We start from the raw sequence: 15,507 nt of genomic DNA, 5'->3' as shown, positions 1-15,507 counted from the left end.
CTGTCTTCTCCTTTACTTCCCAAAAGCACATTCCCTCATTCTTCTATCTTTCTGATTCGATCTAACACATCTACAGCATCATTTGTGTTAGGCTTTTGAGAGTTTTATCTACGATTCTTTAATCATCAAAGACATGAACTGTAAAACAAAAAAAGTCAGGGTTCTATTTGTAAAAAGCAATAGTTTAGGGGCTTTTTTGTAATATTTAACAAGATTTAAGAGTCTGTTGTGTTCTGTGGAGTGGTGGTTGAACCATCAGGGAAGGAAATGGTTAGAATGTTGATTCATCTCCGTCCCTTCCCGACCAATTATCTCTCTCCTCGTTCTCTCACCATCTGCTCATCTCTCTCTTCTTCTCCGACACCGCAACACAAACTCTGGTCTGGTCTCGACAACTGGAGAAACAGCCCCATCAACGACCTCCGTCTCTGGGGTCCCAACGGCCCTCTCCTCCCTTCTTCCTCCTCCACCTCCTCCACCTTCCACGGCCTAGTCTCCGCAGCCTCTTCTCTCGCCGACCTCGGAGCTCTCGTCCTCTCAACCTCCGACCCTCTCTCAAAATCCCACATCTCACACTTAGCTTTCTCCCGTTGGCGCCGTGAGAACAATCTCCCCGTCGGTTCCATCTCCAACCTCCCTTCCTCTCCATCTCGTCCTCCAAAACCACTTCTCGTACTGTTCCTCAACTTCTTGTCTCTTTCTTTGATAGTTTTGTCGGAAAATTAAATTCGTTTTTTTTGCTTCACTCTCAAAGTTTGGATTTTTTATAGTTTTAATCAGAGCCAATTTAATTAGTTTTTTTTTTATTATTGCAGGTTCCGACCAATGAAGTCCCAAGTCCGAAAGACTCTGACCTTCCTCTCAACGCCTATATGCTTCACAACCTCGCTCACATCGAGCTCAACGCTATCGACTTGGCTTGGGACACTGTCGCTCGCTTCTCCCCTTTCTTCGACGTTTTGGGACGCAGGTTCTTCGATGACTTCGCTCATGTTGCTGATGATGAGAGTCGGCACTTCATGTGGTGTTCGCAGAGACTCGCTGAGCTTGGTTTCAAGTTAAGTCATAAAGTTTCAAACTTTGTTTCAAGACAACACCTTTTTTAAGTCGTCTTCTTGTCTTATTCAAGGTATGGAGATATGCCGGCTAATAATTTGCTAATGAGAGAATGCGAGAATACTTCCAACAATGTCGCTGCTCGGTTAGCTGTTATCCCTCTTGTTCAGGTAAGTGATTCTCATTCAAAGTTTTCACCTTTTTATACTCCCTCTGTTGTTATTTGTTAAAAAAAAAGTATCATTTAATATATAACTATAACCAATTATAAAAAATCTAACATAATTTAGCTGGTCACACAATATTTGAATAAATACAAAAGTTGCATTGAAATGTTAAAACTACTTATATTGTGAAACAATTTTTTTTGTTGTTAAAACTATTTATAATATGTAACGGAGGAAGTACAAGATTAAGGAAGCTTTGAATGCATTTCGTTTTAGCTGAATAATATTAGCATTATTAAACTCATGCTAGTTTAGTTTAACAGGAGGCTAGAGGACTTGATGCTGGACCTAGGTTGGTGAAAAGGCTGATGGGGTTTGGAGATCATAGGACTTCAAAAATAGTCGCTAAGATTGCTGAGGAGGAAATTGCACATGTAGCTGTTGGTGTAGACTGGTTTCTCTCCGTTTGTCAAAAGATGAACCGTGCTCCTTGTCCTACTTTTAAAGGCACTGACAAGTCATACAACTCGTCTCTTCCATATGCTTTTATCTCATCATGTCTCTTGCTCATTTTATACAAACGTCCTGAGCAGATTTGATTAAAGAGTATGGTGCTGAGTTAAGAGGACCTTTTAACCATTCAGCTCGGGAGATAGCTGGCATTCCTCGAGATTGGTAAGGAAACTCATCCCCCACCAAGACGTTGCTTGGATAAAGAAACTCAAAATCATTTTCTTTTATAGAAACTATCTGGGCCAATAATGTATAATACATTAGATTATTCCATGTATCTTTAGGTATGATCCATCATGTGGCACAGAAGTTGATGAAGGCAAGAAACAGGGTGACAAGGAGCAACTTTCTGCGGTATCTTTCATCTTTGTTCATGTTCTTGGTGAAGTCTCATCTTAATTGAAGTATATATGTATAAACTTCGTTGCAATTCATCATGACAGGTTTACGATAGGCTCACTCACATAATCTCAATGGAGAGTGAGAACTCAAGTCTCCAAAGGCCAGCCAAATCAAATGAATGAGTGTGTGGCGTTAACTTATTGAGCTCTGAAAGCAGAGATTAGTGTTTTATTGGCTTTGTTTCTTGTTGGTAACTATAATAGTGGAGATGCATTAGAGTTGAACCAGGGAACCACTTTATGTTATGGTCTTGTTAACATCCAAGATACATTGTTATTATGTTCAATAAAATATTCAAGTCGTTCTTCGTCCAAGTACACCAATAACGCACTTGTCACATTCTACATGCTTGTCTTGTTGATCTTGATGAGATTTGGCCCTTAGATTCTTTGTTCTTCTAATTAAATTTTTGTGTACAATTAGTCAATTACTAACATATTATCCTTAACATTTTAAAAGTGTTTGTAACTAAACTTGAATAGGTGAAAGCCCTTGTAGCCCGTTACTTATTTGTAGAGTCCTCATCATCATCATCTTCATACCTATGGACATCCAGCTTCCAAGTCCCATCATCCATCTGAACCATCCCTCTATTCGCAAGACACCTCCAGACACTCGGCACTAAGTACTTATCCTTCAGAGCATCCAACCCCTTATTAACCAACGAAACATCCCGGCCAATCTCCAGCCTAAACACCCCGGTCTTGTCCTGCATCCCCGCTATCCCGTGCAAATATATCTCCAGGTTATGGTAGTTCCTCCAGTTCAGAGAACGTTTGAGGTAAGTCGAGTTCAGCGTGTTGATCTGCAGCACCTCGCCTACCTCTGCATACATGAAGAGCGGATAGTTTGGTGCCACGTCGGGAACGTTTACTATTCTTAGGATGTTTAGTTGTTTGTGTGAGCTGACGACTTTTTTGAAGTCTTGGTCTCCTATTCGAGGACACCCGAATGCGAAAACTGTGATGGGGACTTGTTTGCTTTGAAGACCTGTGTGAATCTTGTTTTGACTGCTGTGGACGAGATCTGCAGCTGCTAGAGTTGACATTACTCCGCCCAAGCTGTGGCCTGTGAAAGTGATGCTTACTTCTTCGTTCTTGTAGACTTCTAGCAGTCTCTTGAGCTCTGCTTGTACCTGAAACCGAAACCAAGACTAGGGCTGCAGGTTCGAGTTATTCAGTTAGTTCGAAATTCGGTTAGATCGGGTTGGTCAAAAAATTTGGGTTTGCGGTTAGTTTGGTTAATTTTCAGTTTAAATTGAATAAAATTCGAAAACAAATTGGTTAGTTCGGTTAATTTTTGGTTATTTCTGTTCGGATTTTGGTTAGTTCGGTTCGAAATTCCGGTTAAAATTGGTATTGTTTGAAATTTTTTTAGTTGCCGAAGTGAACCGAACTTGCAAACCGAGCTAACCAAAAAGCAAACTTTCGGGTCGGTCGGTTCGGGAAGTTCGGGTCGGTTTATACCCGCAGGCCTACCATTAGTAATGTAAATGATAAAGGGAAAGGTGAGGTAGACCTGTTCACGTGCGCTAGTTGTGTCATAAGGAGACTTAGCATCAGAAGCTGTATAAACATCAAGCCAGCCACTTCCAATACGAGGCACGTGTTTGCGGTCTGTCACAGGGAAAACTTTAACACCTGACTCAAGAGGAAAATCGAAATCGTTAGCCCATTCATACGGCTGAAGAGTTCCTCTCCAAGCTACAACAATGTCTCTCCTCCCTAGCATCGCCTTCCCCTCGTCTGTAGCGACAGCAATGTAACCCATCCAGTTAGTCTGCACGCGTGACGCTTTCTTTGACAAAGACTTGACGATGAAACAAAGTGGCATCTTTATAGAAGCTGTTGCGTAGATGTACTTGGTCACATTGTACCTGAAGAATCAACCATAGTTTGCCTTTACATCGTCTACACAAAGATGAAACGTTATTTGTGGGAAAGTACCTGATAGGGTTGGCCTTAAGGTAGCCGGTTCGAGCATGGATTTGACTCTTGGAGTAATAACAATCACCGCAGTATTCGGACTTACGGTCCCAGTTAAAGGCGTCATAACCAACCTGAGCCATCTCGCCATAGTGAATGAGGTAGCGACGTAGGTCTGAGTCAAGTGGATCAAGCAGGCCTTTCCATTTGTTTTGGCCACTTAGCACCTTCCATCTCTTTGGTATGTCTTCCAACATGTTTTGCCTTAGTATTTTTCACAAACCTTTCCTTGTTCTAGCTTCTTTTTTTTTTGGGACAGATAAGTGTTTGTTAAGTGTAGGCATGTTACATTGTTAGGGATGAGACAGAAGGAAACTTGTTTCATTAGAACTGTAACAAAATGCAAAACCTGTGACCAAGAGAGCAGCCACGACACTGAAGCTTATAATACCAAGAAACCAAACTCATTTCCCAAAACAAACAAAAAAATGCTGAATGCACTTAGAAACACTAACCTGACCCTTGTCATTTTTATCTGCTCTATCCTGATAGCTTCAAGGCTATGTTCTGGGGACTCCTTTGTGTACGACCCAAGCAAAACCTTGAGGGAACGGTTCAAGAAGTGGCTTCAAACCCATAGCATCTTATATGGAGGAAAAGAGGAGTGGATGCTACGGTTTGGGATATACCAATCTAATCTCCAGCTAATAGACTACATCAACTCTCTCCACTTGCCCTTTAAGTTAACAGACAACAGATTTGCGGATATGACCAATGCTGAGTTTAAGGCCCATTTTCTCGGTTTGAACACGTCTACCTTGAGGTTAAACACGGACCAAAGGCCGGTTTGCGACGCAGTAGGAAATGTGCCAGCCTCTGTGGACTGGAGAAAAGAAGGTGCTGTGACTCCTGTTAGAAACCAAGGAAAATGCGGTATGAAACCTATGGTCTTACACAGTCACCAGAGGTCTTTAGCTCAACCGGAAAGGACCCTTGGCCATTGTGTCAGAGGTCTCCTGTTTGAGCGATTGTTGGGACGAAACTAATATTATATGTTGTAGATTTTGGGCCTAGCTAAGATGATTACGGGCTTCCGCCTTGAACCTCCTAGTATTCAAAAAATAAAAAGATAGATAAATACATGATTGTGTTGTTTCTTTTATTCCTGTGCAGGAGGTTGTTGGGCATTCGCTGTAGTGGCAGCTATTGAAGGCATCAACAAGATAAAGACAGGGAACTTAGTATCTCTCTCAGAGCAACAGCTCATAGACTGTGACGTCAGCGCTTTTAACAAAGGATGTAGCGGTGGATTACTGACAACAGCATATGAATACCTCATACCCAATGGTGGACTAGTCACCGAGGCTGACTATCCATACACAGCTATACAGGGAACTTGCGACCAAGAGAAGTCTCAAAACAAGGTAGTTACTATACAAGGGTACACAAAGGTGGAACAAAACGAGGAGAGTTTACAAGCAGCAACTGCTCAACAGCCGGTTTCAGTTGGAATAGATGCTGGTGGTTTTATCTTTCAGCTATACTCTTCTGGTGTGTTCACAGGGTTTTGTGGAAATCATCTTAACCATGGAGTGACTGTTGTTGGATATGGAGAAGAAGATGGTCAAAAGTACTGGATTGTAAAGAATTCATGGGGAACTGGTTGGGGTGAACAGGGATATGTAAGGATGGAACGTGGTTATAGTGAAGAGACGGGTAAATGTGGTATTGCTATGCTTGCAAGCTATCCCACAAAGTGAGTCCAAGAATCTCTAGAAGCTTTATAGAGCATTTTCCCCTATTTATAATAATATGCAATAGCGTAGATAAAAATAATTATGACTGTGCAAATAAAGTACATAGAGATACTTGAGAACAAAGGTACTGCCAACATGATTTCAAAGATAAAGATGAGATTATATAATAGAAACATGTGTTAAGCACATAAGATTCACTTGAACAATGCATTGATACTTTCTCCAGCAAGCATCATGCCAGAGAAGCTGATTCTTTTAACAATAGGTTTGGCATTGAGTGTAGTGATACATCAGTTAACACTAACATTGAAGATTCACTCTATACTACTAAGGATCTGAATGGTGACATAAGAAATTAAGGAGAATAGTCAATTCTTACTCATTCTTTAAAAATTACATCATTTATAGGAAATTTTGATTGCGTTTGATTCCTTGTCATTCTTTGAATTTTAAGAAACTATAGAAAAAACACATTATTTATCAAAATTGATATGGACCAAAAGGAATAAATATTCATTGTTATTCTTTTTATTTTGTTCCTATTCTTTCATTTCATACTCATTTTTATTCATATTTCAATGGTCACGGTCACCAGTTAGAGCCTAAATCAAAACACATGTAATATTTATTGCCAATTCCAAAACTCATAGCACACATACGCATACTTATGAGATGACCTATTATATATTAGTGAATTAGCGTACACGTTTTTAGCCCTCGAAGACATTATAAATTACACCACAAATTGCATTAAAATAAGAAAAAGGCTCAATAACGTTTAAGTAAGCCACAAGCAACTACTAACATGTAGCATGCAGGCTTCGTATCCACAAGAACTTAAGAATCAATTGCTTAGAGGGAGATAATGCTGTTTAAACCCATTAATCACTGCATAACATTGTTGCCTTTGATCTTGCCTTAAATTTTCGTAGCCACTCCTCGATAGATATCCACCGTTAATAACGTCCCGGTTCACACCAACACCATTGTTATTAACAGTAAACCCACCAGACCCACTTGAGTTTACCGCTAATCCGTTTTTGTTGTTATTGTTGAGTACACGTTGATTATTATCCCAACCAATGAGAGGTTGATTATGAACTAGGCTTTTGTAAACCTTGAGCTCTTCACTGATCCTCCTATACTCTCCGTAGGAGCCAAGGACGGGATCTTTCTGTCTCCATAGAGCTTCCCATGTCAAAGATTCAGACAGCTTGGTACGGTCCTCTTCACGAACGGTCCGTACCATTTTCTGTACGTTACTAACACCAAACACTTTGTGAACGGCCTGAAACTCCTTGTTCTTGCGAGCCGGAAAATAAGGAGATAAGATGCATTCGTTGTTGCATTTCTTTCTTTGGTGTTTGCATGAAGCGCAGGCTTGATGTGACGATGGGTTATTGGAGATGTTGTTGTTGTTATTAGAGTTCCTTTGCATCATGTCATTTCCCTAGCCAGTAGTTGAGAATTTGAAAATTTTAAACATATATAATTGTTAGTGTCTTAAAATGTTTAGATTAATTAAACAAAAACTAATATTTCTAACCACACACACATGTGAGCTGATATATATCAATACGTAATATGGTCTTTCAACCATTCTTGTTATATTAAGAGAGAGAAAGTGTGCTAAAGGATAACAAATCATTTATGTTAGTGCTATAGATTATGGGAACCACATCTTAGTGTGCATATCTATAATCTATATGCATGAATGGATCTAGTAAACTAATTGAAGCATGACAAAAAATAAGGATTAAGGAAAAATGTATTATTAAATATTTAAAGTATATAACAAATAATTCAAATTAGTTCTCTATGGATTATGCGAATCACATCTTCGTGTGCATATCTATATGCATGAGTGGATCTAGTAGACTAATTGAAGCATGATGAAAAATAAGGATTAAGAGAAAAATGTATTAATAAAAATATAAAGTATATAACAAATAATTCATATTAGTGCTCTATAGATTATGGGAATAACATCTTCGTGAGCATATCTCTATATGCATGAATGGATCACACAATTCACAAGGAAATAAGAGAAAAATATCTCTCCACAAGAATAAGAGTTTGAACATAATTTGGAGAATGGCATACAAACCTCTTGCCTCCTTTCTTTCCCTTCATTTGTGGGTTAATAGGAACTGAAGATATGTGTTTATATCGATAACAAAGGGCTAATGTAGTGCATAAAGAGTCTTATATGAACATGAAAAGATTGTTTGGTTAACTGAAAGAAAAAGGTGTATGGATGAATGGTCGATTATGAGATTTTAGGTTGCTCATGTCAAAGGACAATAACAACTTAATAAATCAATAAATAATTTAAGATTTTTTTATAATATTATAAATGAGAAAATATAATTTCAATTAGTTGTCACTATTTTCTCAGTGTTTTGAATGAAAATATGTGGATAATCAGAATATGAATATGTTTTCGAGAACGATATATAAAAAAGCCACTCCCGGTGACATAATGCAGGGGTAAGTCCGTCTTTTCGTAGCCAATAACAAACTCTCCGTCGCGCGGTGACATAATGCAGGGGTAAGTCCGTCTTTTCGCAGAAAATAACAAACTCTCTCCGTCGCTGATTTTGAAATTTAAACTTCACAGTAGTGTAGTCTCTGTATCTCTTTCACCAGCAACAAACATGCCCGAGACCGAGAGAGAAGAGAAAAATCGACGAAGAAGAATGAGAGGAGTAGGAGCAGAGAAGAAGATAACTCTGGAGGAATACGTCAATTTCATCAACTCTGCAAAGTCCATCGACTTCACCTGCTCCTACCTCAATCAGGTTCATTTGATTTTCACTCTCATAGAATCTCATTACTCTAACCTCTCGATTCTCATCTCTGTATAGATCCTTCACATTCACGGCTTCCGAAAGCTTCACAAATCCAACAAGGTACGTAAACCGCCGATCGATCATCTCCCTAATCCGTGTGAATTTGATTTGAGAAATTCGATTCTGGTTTTCGGTTTAATCGATTCTGTTAATTTGATTGTGTTTTCTTATGCATCGATCGATCGATCGGATTGTAACAGAAAACTGTAGGAGAAGCAGTAGACGCAGTGGATCTACTCGATCTCTCTCGCTCGACTCTGAATCAAATCTCCGTCGCGTCATCAGCTTCCTTAACTCTCGATCAAGTGATCAGCGACATCGAAGCTCTCAAATGGCAGGAGTGCTGCCTCACCTCTCTCCAGATCATCAGCTCCGATGAAGTCACTCCAGCAGTCGCCAGCCCCAAGCAGCAATCGAACAAGAGGAAGATCGGAAACCAAAAGAAGAAGAAGAAAATGCGAAGAGCGTCAGATCTGTGAAATTTCTAATTACGGTTTATTAATTTTCCTTTAATCTCACGTTTGAAACAGATAAACTATGCAGTGTGTGTGCATTGCATTATACGAGAAATATTAAGAACGATATCATATAGTAAGCAAAAATATACTATATCTCATCACATTTTTAGTGTTATCATTAGTATTTCTTTGCGGGGTTTTTGATATGAATTTGCAAGCTCTTCGTCTTTATAAATATTTTGAAAGTTCTCTGTCTTTTTTTCTTAATGTAAATTTTTATATTTTGATAAATAACTATATTTTCTTCATTGTTAGATTTTTAGCTACAATAATTTATATTTTAAAATTGAGAAAATATATATTTAAATTCTGAAATTACAATAAATATAAACATATTATTTTCTGATTATTAACTTAAAACCATAGTAAACATAAAATATGAATGTGAAACCTTGGACTAACATTCCTTATTTCAAAAAACACCCAATAAAGAACTATTAAACAATCTTCAGTTTCCTCTTACATTATCTCTCGTGCATGCATTTCATGTTTTGAAATCAAGATGAACAGGCGAGAGACATCTTCTGTTTCTGGAACTCTGAAGGTAATTTCACATCAGTGGCTAATCCAAGAATCTCAAATAATCGAATGAGGTACCAGGTGATATCTATCTGCCACCACTCAAAGCCATGCCTCGCTGATGTTTCAAACGCATGGTGGTTGTTGTGCCAACTATCTCCCATTGTAAATAAGCTTAGCCACCTTCATTATATTCACACGAATCCATAGCATCTCTTAGTTTTAAGACTAAGCAAGATACTGAAATATCCATATATAAATTATAGTCTTGATAATTGTATTACCAAACGTTACGAGATGTGTCTTTAGTCTTCCACGACCTTGAACCCCAAATGTGGCCTACCGAGTTTACGAGCCATGTCACATGGTACCCGATCGTAACTCCAACTCCCTACCATAAATTATTATATATAATTATTATTGAGTTTATCAATTTTCATTTGGATACGTGCAAATTAGTTTGCAAAAACATGTGGATTAATTTACCCCGCCGCAAGTAAGGTAAGGTAAACCACCGTAGAGATAGAGGACGGTCCAAAACATTAAGACGTGGAAACCAATTGTCTTTCGTAAAAACCTATAGAACCATTGTTGCTTCAAATCCATCACGTTGTTGCGTCTTCCACACTGTTACAAACAACAAACGTAAGTCATAAAAAAAAGACGTACGAGGGATGCATGCATATACATCACGTTACCTTATATTTGATGTAACGAGTGTCAAATATCCACAAGACATAGCTGAACCATAACCCTTCGGTAGGGCTATGTGGGTCACGGTCTGTATCTGTGAACTGGTGATGAAACCTATGTATGCTCACCCAATCCATCGGATCGCCCTGAATATATTTGATAATATTAGTTCTTATCATATTCCTAAATACTTAGTTAGAACTTATCAATCAACTGGTTTTTACCTGAAGAGCAAAGACAGCAGAATAGGCGAAAGGATATTCGAGCCATTTTGGCAGCTTGAAGCTCCGGTGAGACAAGTTCCTATGGTATGAAAATGTGATGCCGAGCTGAACAACCGCGAAGAGCACCAGACCGAACCGTAAAGCTTCCCACTTATAGTTAAATGGCGCCAAGAGACACAACAAGTGCACAATCGTAACGGTTAACGTACTCATTACATCGAACGAATTCCATTCTCTCTGAAAATACGCCCTTTTTTCCTTACGAACCAAGCCGCTCTGGCTAGAGCCATCGTCTCTAGTGGGATCACACATTTATCGACCGTCGCGGAACTGTATTTGTTTGAGTTGTAAGTATGTATGAACATATGATGTAGCGGAGACAAGAGAACTGTATATATATGGGCTAATGTTCTTGCGTCAAGGTCTACGTAGTCACCGCCCTTCTTTACTGTTCGCTATCTATCTACTTCTTTCATTTCCAAGATTCCATTTCTTTAATACCTTGGCAGAATATGTTTTCAGTGATCCCAACATTCAACTGTTTTACAGTATCCTTCTTTTAAAATACCACTATAAAAAAAACAAAAAACAAAAACTTCCAGTTGTGTTTAAGCAGTACTATTACAGCAGTTCCATTGAAGATTTCTCATTGAAATTCTTATAATAAAAATATAAAAATGAGATTCAATCTTTAAAGATGAGACTTTGTTAAAATCACTAGAAAATCATACTGTAGATACTATTTCTATATATGAGACTAACTTGAGTTAAGAAAAAAAAACAATTACAGTATATGTTTAATTATATGTTGAAATGTTAATATTTATTTTATTAGAAACTTTTGCTCTCTAACCGTTGAATATGCTCATACCAGCAAGAATTGTATATATTTGTATTTGAATAGTATCTCTACTTAGTACTTAATTACACATGTAAGAAATAATTATTTTATCTCCATAAAAAAAATACAGAGAAATCCTCAACAGCCAACGCTCTCTCTATGAGCCAAGTTTCTTAAAATAACCTTCCCACGTAAATTTTATTGGTGACAACCACGTTAACTTTTTATTACTATTTTATTTGTTTCAATACAACCATCTTATTTTCAAGTCACTTTTAAGTTTCAACAAACAATAATATATTTTCGAAAGATATTACCTGATATGTCATTCGGAAATATTCAGTGCTCTATATAACATATAAGAAGCATATTATTATTTTTTGTCAAAAAAACAGATAAAAGGTGATAAATGATATACATGTATAAATGTAAATGGACTATCCCCTGTGTAATTTTTCTATTCATATCAAGTGTTCATGGTGCGAGATGAATCTTAGATCCAGAGGAGTCGCTTAGGAAATAAGTGATGTCCTGACTTCATGATGGCGTCAAGGGCCAGCTAATGCCGGAGGGTTGAGGGAGTAACGGGCAGACTTGCTAAAACTTCATTTTGACATATGAATATATTATTCATAATGTTCAAAAAATAGTTCCAACAGACTTGGTCGAAGTATGCAGCAAAGAAGATGGTTAGTTCAGGTCTTACTTGGAGGCCAAGGTATTGTCAAAGCTTCCCCACGGTCTTTCTACAATGTTGAGTACAAGAACCTTGTGAATAATGTATTCATATGTCAAAATGAAGTTTTAGCAATATGAAAAATGGAGGTCTAATGTGTGTGATTTGAAAAACTTGTATAAAGTAGCAAATACACTCATTGAATGTTTGAACTTGGATTTGGCTTTTTGATTTGTTAGTTGGACTTCATGTTCATTAACTTAAATCAAATATATGTTGATCTTTTATATTGATAAAAAAAAAATCAATTTTAAAGTATATTATTTTGTTTGCATTGGTCAAAACAATAATTTTACTCTTTAATTTTTTGGTCAAAATATGGAATAAAATCACATACTAATTGACAAAAATTAAAGTCTCCATTAGTGCACCATGAAAATTTTATTTTTGTGTTGAAGAATGAAATTTGTGTTTCTCATTATTTTTCTATAAAAGAGCTTGTAAGCATTATAGAAAAAAGAAACTTTCAACAACAACAAATCACATTCTTTTACTTAGAATAGTTATGCTAGTATTTTTTTTTACAACACTAAGTTATGTTCGATAGATTCTATTTTTTGGTGATGGTAAGCAGAAACAACGTTGCAGTTGTATCTTGGGAATCTGAACGCTATGAAACCGTCACACTACAAAGAGTTTAAAGATTTAAGGAAAGAGATTAATCATCTCGATTCGGTAATTCTTTTTTATTCTTATACTTCGGTATTGTAATTTTAATTTATGTTCTTATTATTCCTTATATATATCACTTGTTTTATGGTAGTAAAATAAAGTTTCTACGAAGTCTTCTTCTACGAACTCGCCCATTGTTAAAGAGTTATTTTCTCTGATTTGTTATTTTTTTTGTTGTGAAGAGACGTGGGAGGGATTGGTTGTATTTATTGAGAGGTTTGTACTTCTACTTGAAAATATTTCCCTCTATTTTCATTTTTGGACTATTGTTTTCTCCCTTGTTTTGTTTTTGCCTTTTCTTTATTTAATCATATGATTAGCCAATTGTACTTTTAAATCTTTTCATATTTGGACCGTTGTTCCCTCTTTTGTTTTTGTCTTTTTTTTTTTACTTTTTTTCATAAAAACATATCATCGAAGATCCCGATGGTATTATACATGAGTCCGTTCCATCAGGCAAAAGAATCAACCATTCTAGTTTCTGAGTTTAAACTCTCTCTAAACTGTGCTATAAATAACGTTGTTGTTAACCAACAGAGAGGAACAAAGGATGCCATGAACTAGTTATCAGAAGAAAAAAAACATATAATGGGAGAGTAAAAAGAATTATGTTTCTCATTCCATTGCCATTACTCCAATCTCCATAGTAACATTCCAATGCAATTTCTTGATTGCACGCCAAGGTAGCATCACTCCCAGAGTCAGAGTTTATGCTTCATTGTGATATTTAGGGATTCGTCTTCTTCTTATTGAACAGTGAAAAGAAAGCAGGAGTTGATGTGACGGATCAATTCAGAATGGATTGGACCCCTTTAGGTTTTGCATCAAAGTTAGCTGGAAACTAGTTAGAGCCGCCTGGTCATAATGTGTTGCTTGCATCAACAAAACTAGGATATTTTGTGAGCCAGTATTCTTTCAAAGAGGCAAGTTGGAAACAAGAACACAACTGTTTTTTCAAACGCTAAAGCGTTACCATCTGTTTGTTAGCGATTCAAAAGGTCAAAAGGTTTTCCCACACACTCTGACACACTCTGTTGACTAGGTTCGTCCACATACACAAATTAATGACATGAATATATGAATTTTTTTATTGTTTTTGTGCTAAGAAAATGAGTGAATGAGTTTTGTTTTAAGAAAAATTACTTCTTACACAAAATTAAATGTATTCACTCTGTTATTCCAATCTGACAAATAGCCAATGTACATAGTAAAAATTCAGAGAGACTTTTTTTCTTGGTAAAATGTTTAGAATCTTGATATACTGAATTAAAAAGAGTAGTTCTATGTAGAGATATTATTGCTAAAACAAGGCACATGAAAGAAAACAATGACAGCGTTGCACAGAGTTATTAATGTCACTGTCAGCTTCTGAAAACCTGTTGAATTTGAGGTGTAAATAATTGTGATTGATTGAGATATATATTTTTTATTTTTTTGATTGAGATATTTGTGACAAAGACGGACGGATACCACTAAAAAGGTCACGATGAAAAGAAAAAACATACTCATATCATGTCATCATCACACGCATCTTAATATTATTATGATAACTACTTCAATTCATAACTTAACTGTATACTTAGTTTAATTGATTTTCTTCGAAACCGTTCGAGTCTTGCTTAAATTTTTAGACTAATAAAATGCAAATGTTTATTTTTGTGTTTCATTTCTTCCAAACCAAAAGTACACATCAGACAGACTGTCAAGGATTTTTGTATTTGTTTGAGAATTAGTATATAAGTTGCATGAACATTTAAGTGGGCAACTTATGGGGGTATACATACATAGACTAATGTTGTTGCGTCAAGGTCCACGCTGTTAAATGCAATCGCTCATTCTTCTTTAATGTTATCTATCTACCTTCTTTTCTTTCATTTCCATGCATTTTTAATGTCGGGCAGCACATGTTTTCACTGATCCCAAGATTCAACTTGATTACTTGTCTTACAACCTCTTTTTCGATATACCATGTTGGTGATATGAATTCATTATTGGCCTGCTATTAGTTCATCGATCTACTTACCAGCTAAAAGTTAATCAACTGGGATGTCTACAAATGAGGAGTTAACTAATAAAACCCTAACTGTCAACCATCTCTTATAAGTATCATCTAATTACTTAGTCCTGAAATTTAGTATTTACACAGATGAAGACCTTAAGGAAACGCATTTGATGATATCCGTCTCATGCAGTGCCTTTTAAGCAACATTGTCTATATTAATTACTTCAGTGGAGTATATAACTTCGAGGCAATCAATTTTTCTACTTCATCCCTCTGTTTTTAAAAGATGCATATTCTAGACTTTTCACATGTATTAAGAAAACTCTTTAAATATGCATTGTTTTTTGTGAATAACAATTTTTTTACAACTTTAAGCCAATAGAAATTTTTGAAAATCAATTTTTGAAAATCAATGTATCCCTTTTGCTAGAGTAAATATATATATTTATTTTAGGTTGTATAATACTATCTTCAAGTGGAGTAAGTTTTATTGGTTTTCGTCTCTCTGAACAAATAAATGTACGTAGTGTTTATTCACCTAACTTTTCCTTACTACTCTATAAATAATCGGGTTGCTTGATAATTTATGACAAATATAAATCTGTACATGTTTAGACGGGCCGCAAAAAC

At 36.5% G+C, this 15,507-nt stretch overlaps 6 protein-coding genes across 7 annotated transcripts; 3 read left to right on the top strand and 3 right to left on the bottom strand.

The window, feature by feature from the left end:
• The first annotated feature begins 27 nt into the window (after window positions 1-27).
• On the top strand, window positions 28-2,445 carry LOC103836485 (uncharacterized protein HI_0077). Its single transcript, XM_009112750.3, has 7 exons — window positions 28-672; window positions 816-1,057; window positions 1,130-1,226; window positions 1,547-1,730; window positions 1,817-1,898; window positions 2,021-2,090; window positions 2,180-2,445. The coding sequence occupies exons 1-7, from the start codon at window positions 268-270 to the stop codon at window positions 2,258-2,260; spliced, it is 1,161 nt and encodes a 386-aa protein (XP_009110998.1). The 5' UTR covers window positions 28-267; the 3' UTR covers window positions 2,261-2,445.
• LOC103836486 (phospholipase A1-IIalpha-like) lies at window positions 2,405-4,385 on the bottom strand. The gene is made up of 3 exons (XM_009112751.3): window positions 4,085-4,385; window positions 3,657-4,014; window positions 2,405-3,273 (listed from the first exon to the last, which is right to left on the bottom strand). The coding sequence occupies exons 1-3, from the start codon at window positions 4,318-4,320 to the stop codon at window positions 2,641-2,643; spliced, it is 1,227 nt and encodes a 408-aa protein (XP_009110999.1). The 5' UTR covers window positions 4,321-4,385; the 3' UTR covers window positions 2,405-2,640.
• Window positions 4,386-4,534: 149 nt separating this feature from the next.
• Window positions 4,535-6,079, top strand: LOC103836484 (ervatamin-B-like). Its single transcript, XM_009112749.3, has 2 exons — window positions 4,535-4,996; window positions 5,237-6,079. Exons 1-2 carry the CDS (start codon window positions 4,552-4,554, stop codon window positions 5,821-5,823), a joined length of 1,032 nt encoding a protein of 343 aa, XP_009110997.1. The 5' UTR covers window positions 4,535-4,551; the 3' UTR covers window positions 5,824-6,079.
• Window positions 6,080-6,423: 344 nt separating this feature from the next.
• Window positions 6,424-8,001, bottom strand: LOC103836483 (LOB domain-containing protein 2). Of its 2 annotated transcripts, none has more exons than XM_009112748.3 (2): window positions 7,928-8,001; window positions 6,424-7,270 (listed from the first exon to the last, which is right to left on the bottom strand). In XM_009112748.3, the coding sequence occupies exon 2, from the start codon at window positions 7,259-7,261 to the stop codon at window positions 6,665-6,667; it is 597 nt and encodes a 198-aa protein (XP_009110996.1). In that variant the 5' UTR covers window positions 7,262-7,270; window positions 7,928-8,001; the 3' UTR covers window positions 6,424-6,664. The 2 variants fall into 2 exon arrangements, with proteins under 2 accessions (XP_009110996.1, XP_033132338.1); XM_033276447.1 differs by having other exon boundaries at window positions 6,424-7,275; window positions 7,928-7,978.
• Window positions 8,002-8,253: 252 nt separating this feature from the next.
• On the top strand, window positions 8,254-9,378 carry LOC103836482. The gene is made up of 3 exons (XM_018653667.2): window positions 8,254-8,621; window positions 8,688-8,732; window positions 8,873-9,378. The coding sequence occupies exons 1-3, from the start codon at window positions 8,478-8,480 to the stop codon at window positions 9,149-9,151; spliced, it is 468 nt and encodes a 155-aa protein (XP_018509183.1). The 5' UTR covers window positions 8,254-8,477; the 3' UTR covers window positions 9,152-9,378.
• Window positions 9,379-9,513: 135 nt separating this feature from the next.
• On the bottom strand, window positions 9,514-15,466 carry LOC103836481 (delta-9 desaturase-like 4 protein). Its single transcript, XM_009112746.2, has 5 exons — window positions 10,627-15,466; window positions 10,408-10,548; window positions 10,196-10,336; window positions 9,994-10,100; window positions 9,514-9,892 (listed from the first exon to the last, which is right to left on the bottom strand). Exons 1-5 carry the CDS (start codon window positions 10,936-10,938, stop codon window positions 9,688-9,690), a joined length of 906 nt encoding a protein of 301 aa, XP_009110994.2. The 5' UTR covers window positions 10,939-15,466; the 3' UTR covers window positions 9,514-9,687.
• Between the last annotated feature and the right edge of the window lie 41 nt (window positions 15,467-15,507).

The sequence above is a fragment of the Brassica rapa genome, chromosome A08 (assembly GCF_000309985.2).
Source record: "Brassica rapa cultivar Chiifu-401-42 chromosome A08, CAAS_Brap_v3.01, whole genome shotgun sequence".
Taxonomy (NCBI): domain Eukaryota; kingdom Viridiplantae; phylum Streptophyta; class Magnoliopsida; order Brassicales; family Brassicaceae; genus Brassica; species Brassica rapa.
The sequence above is the reverse complement of the archived record's forward strand: the minus strand, read 5'-3'. Positions and strand labels throughout refer to the sequence as shown.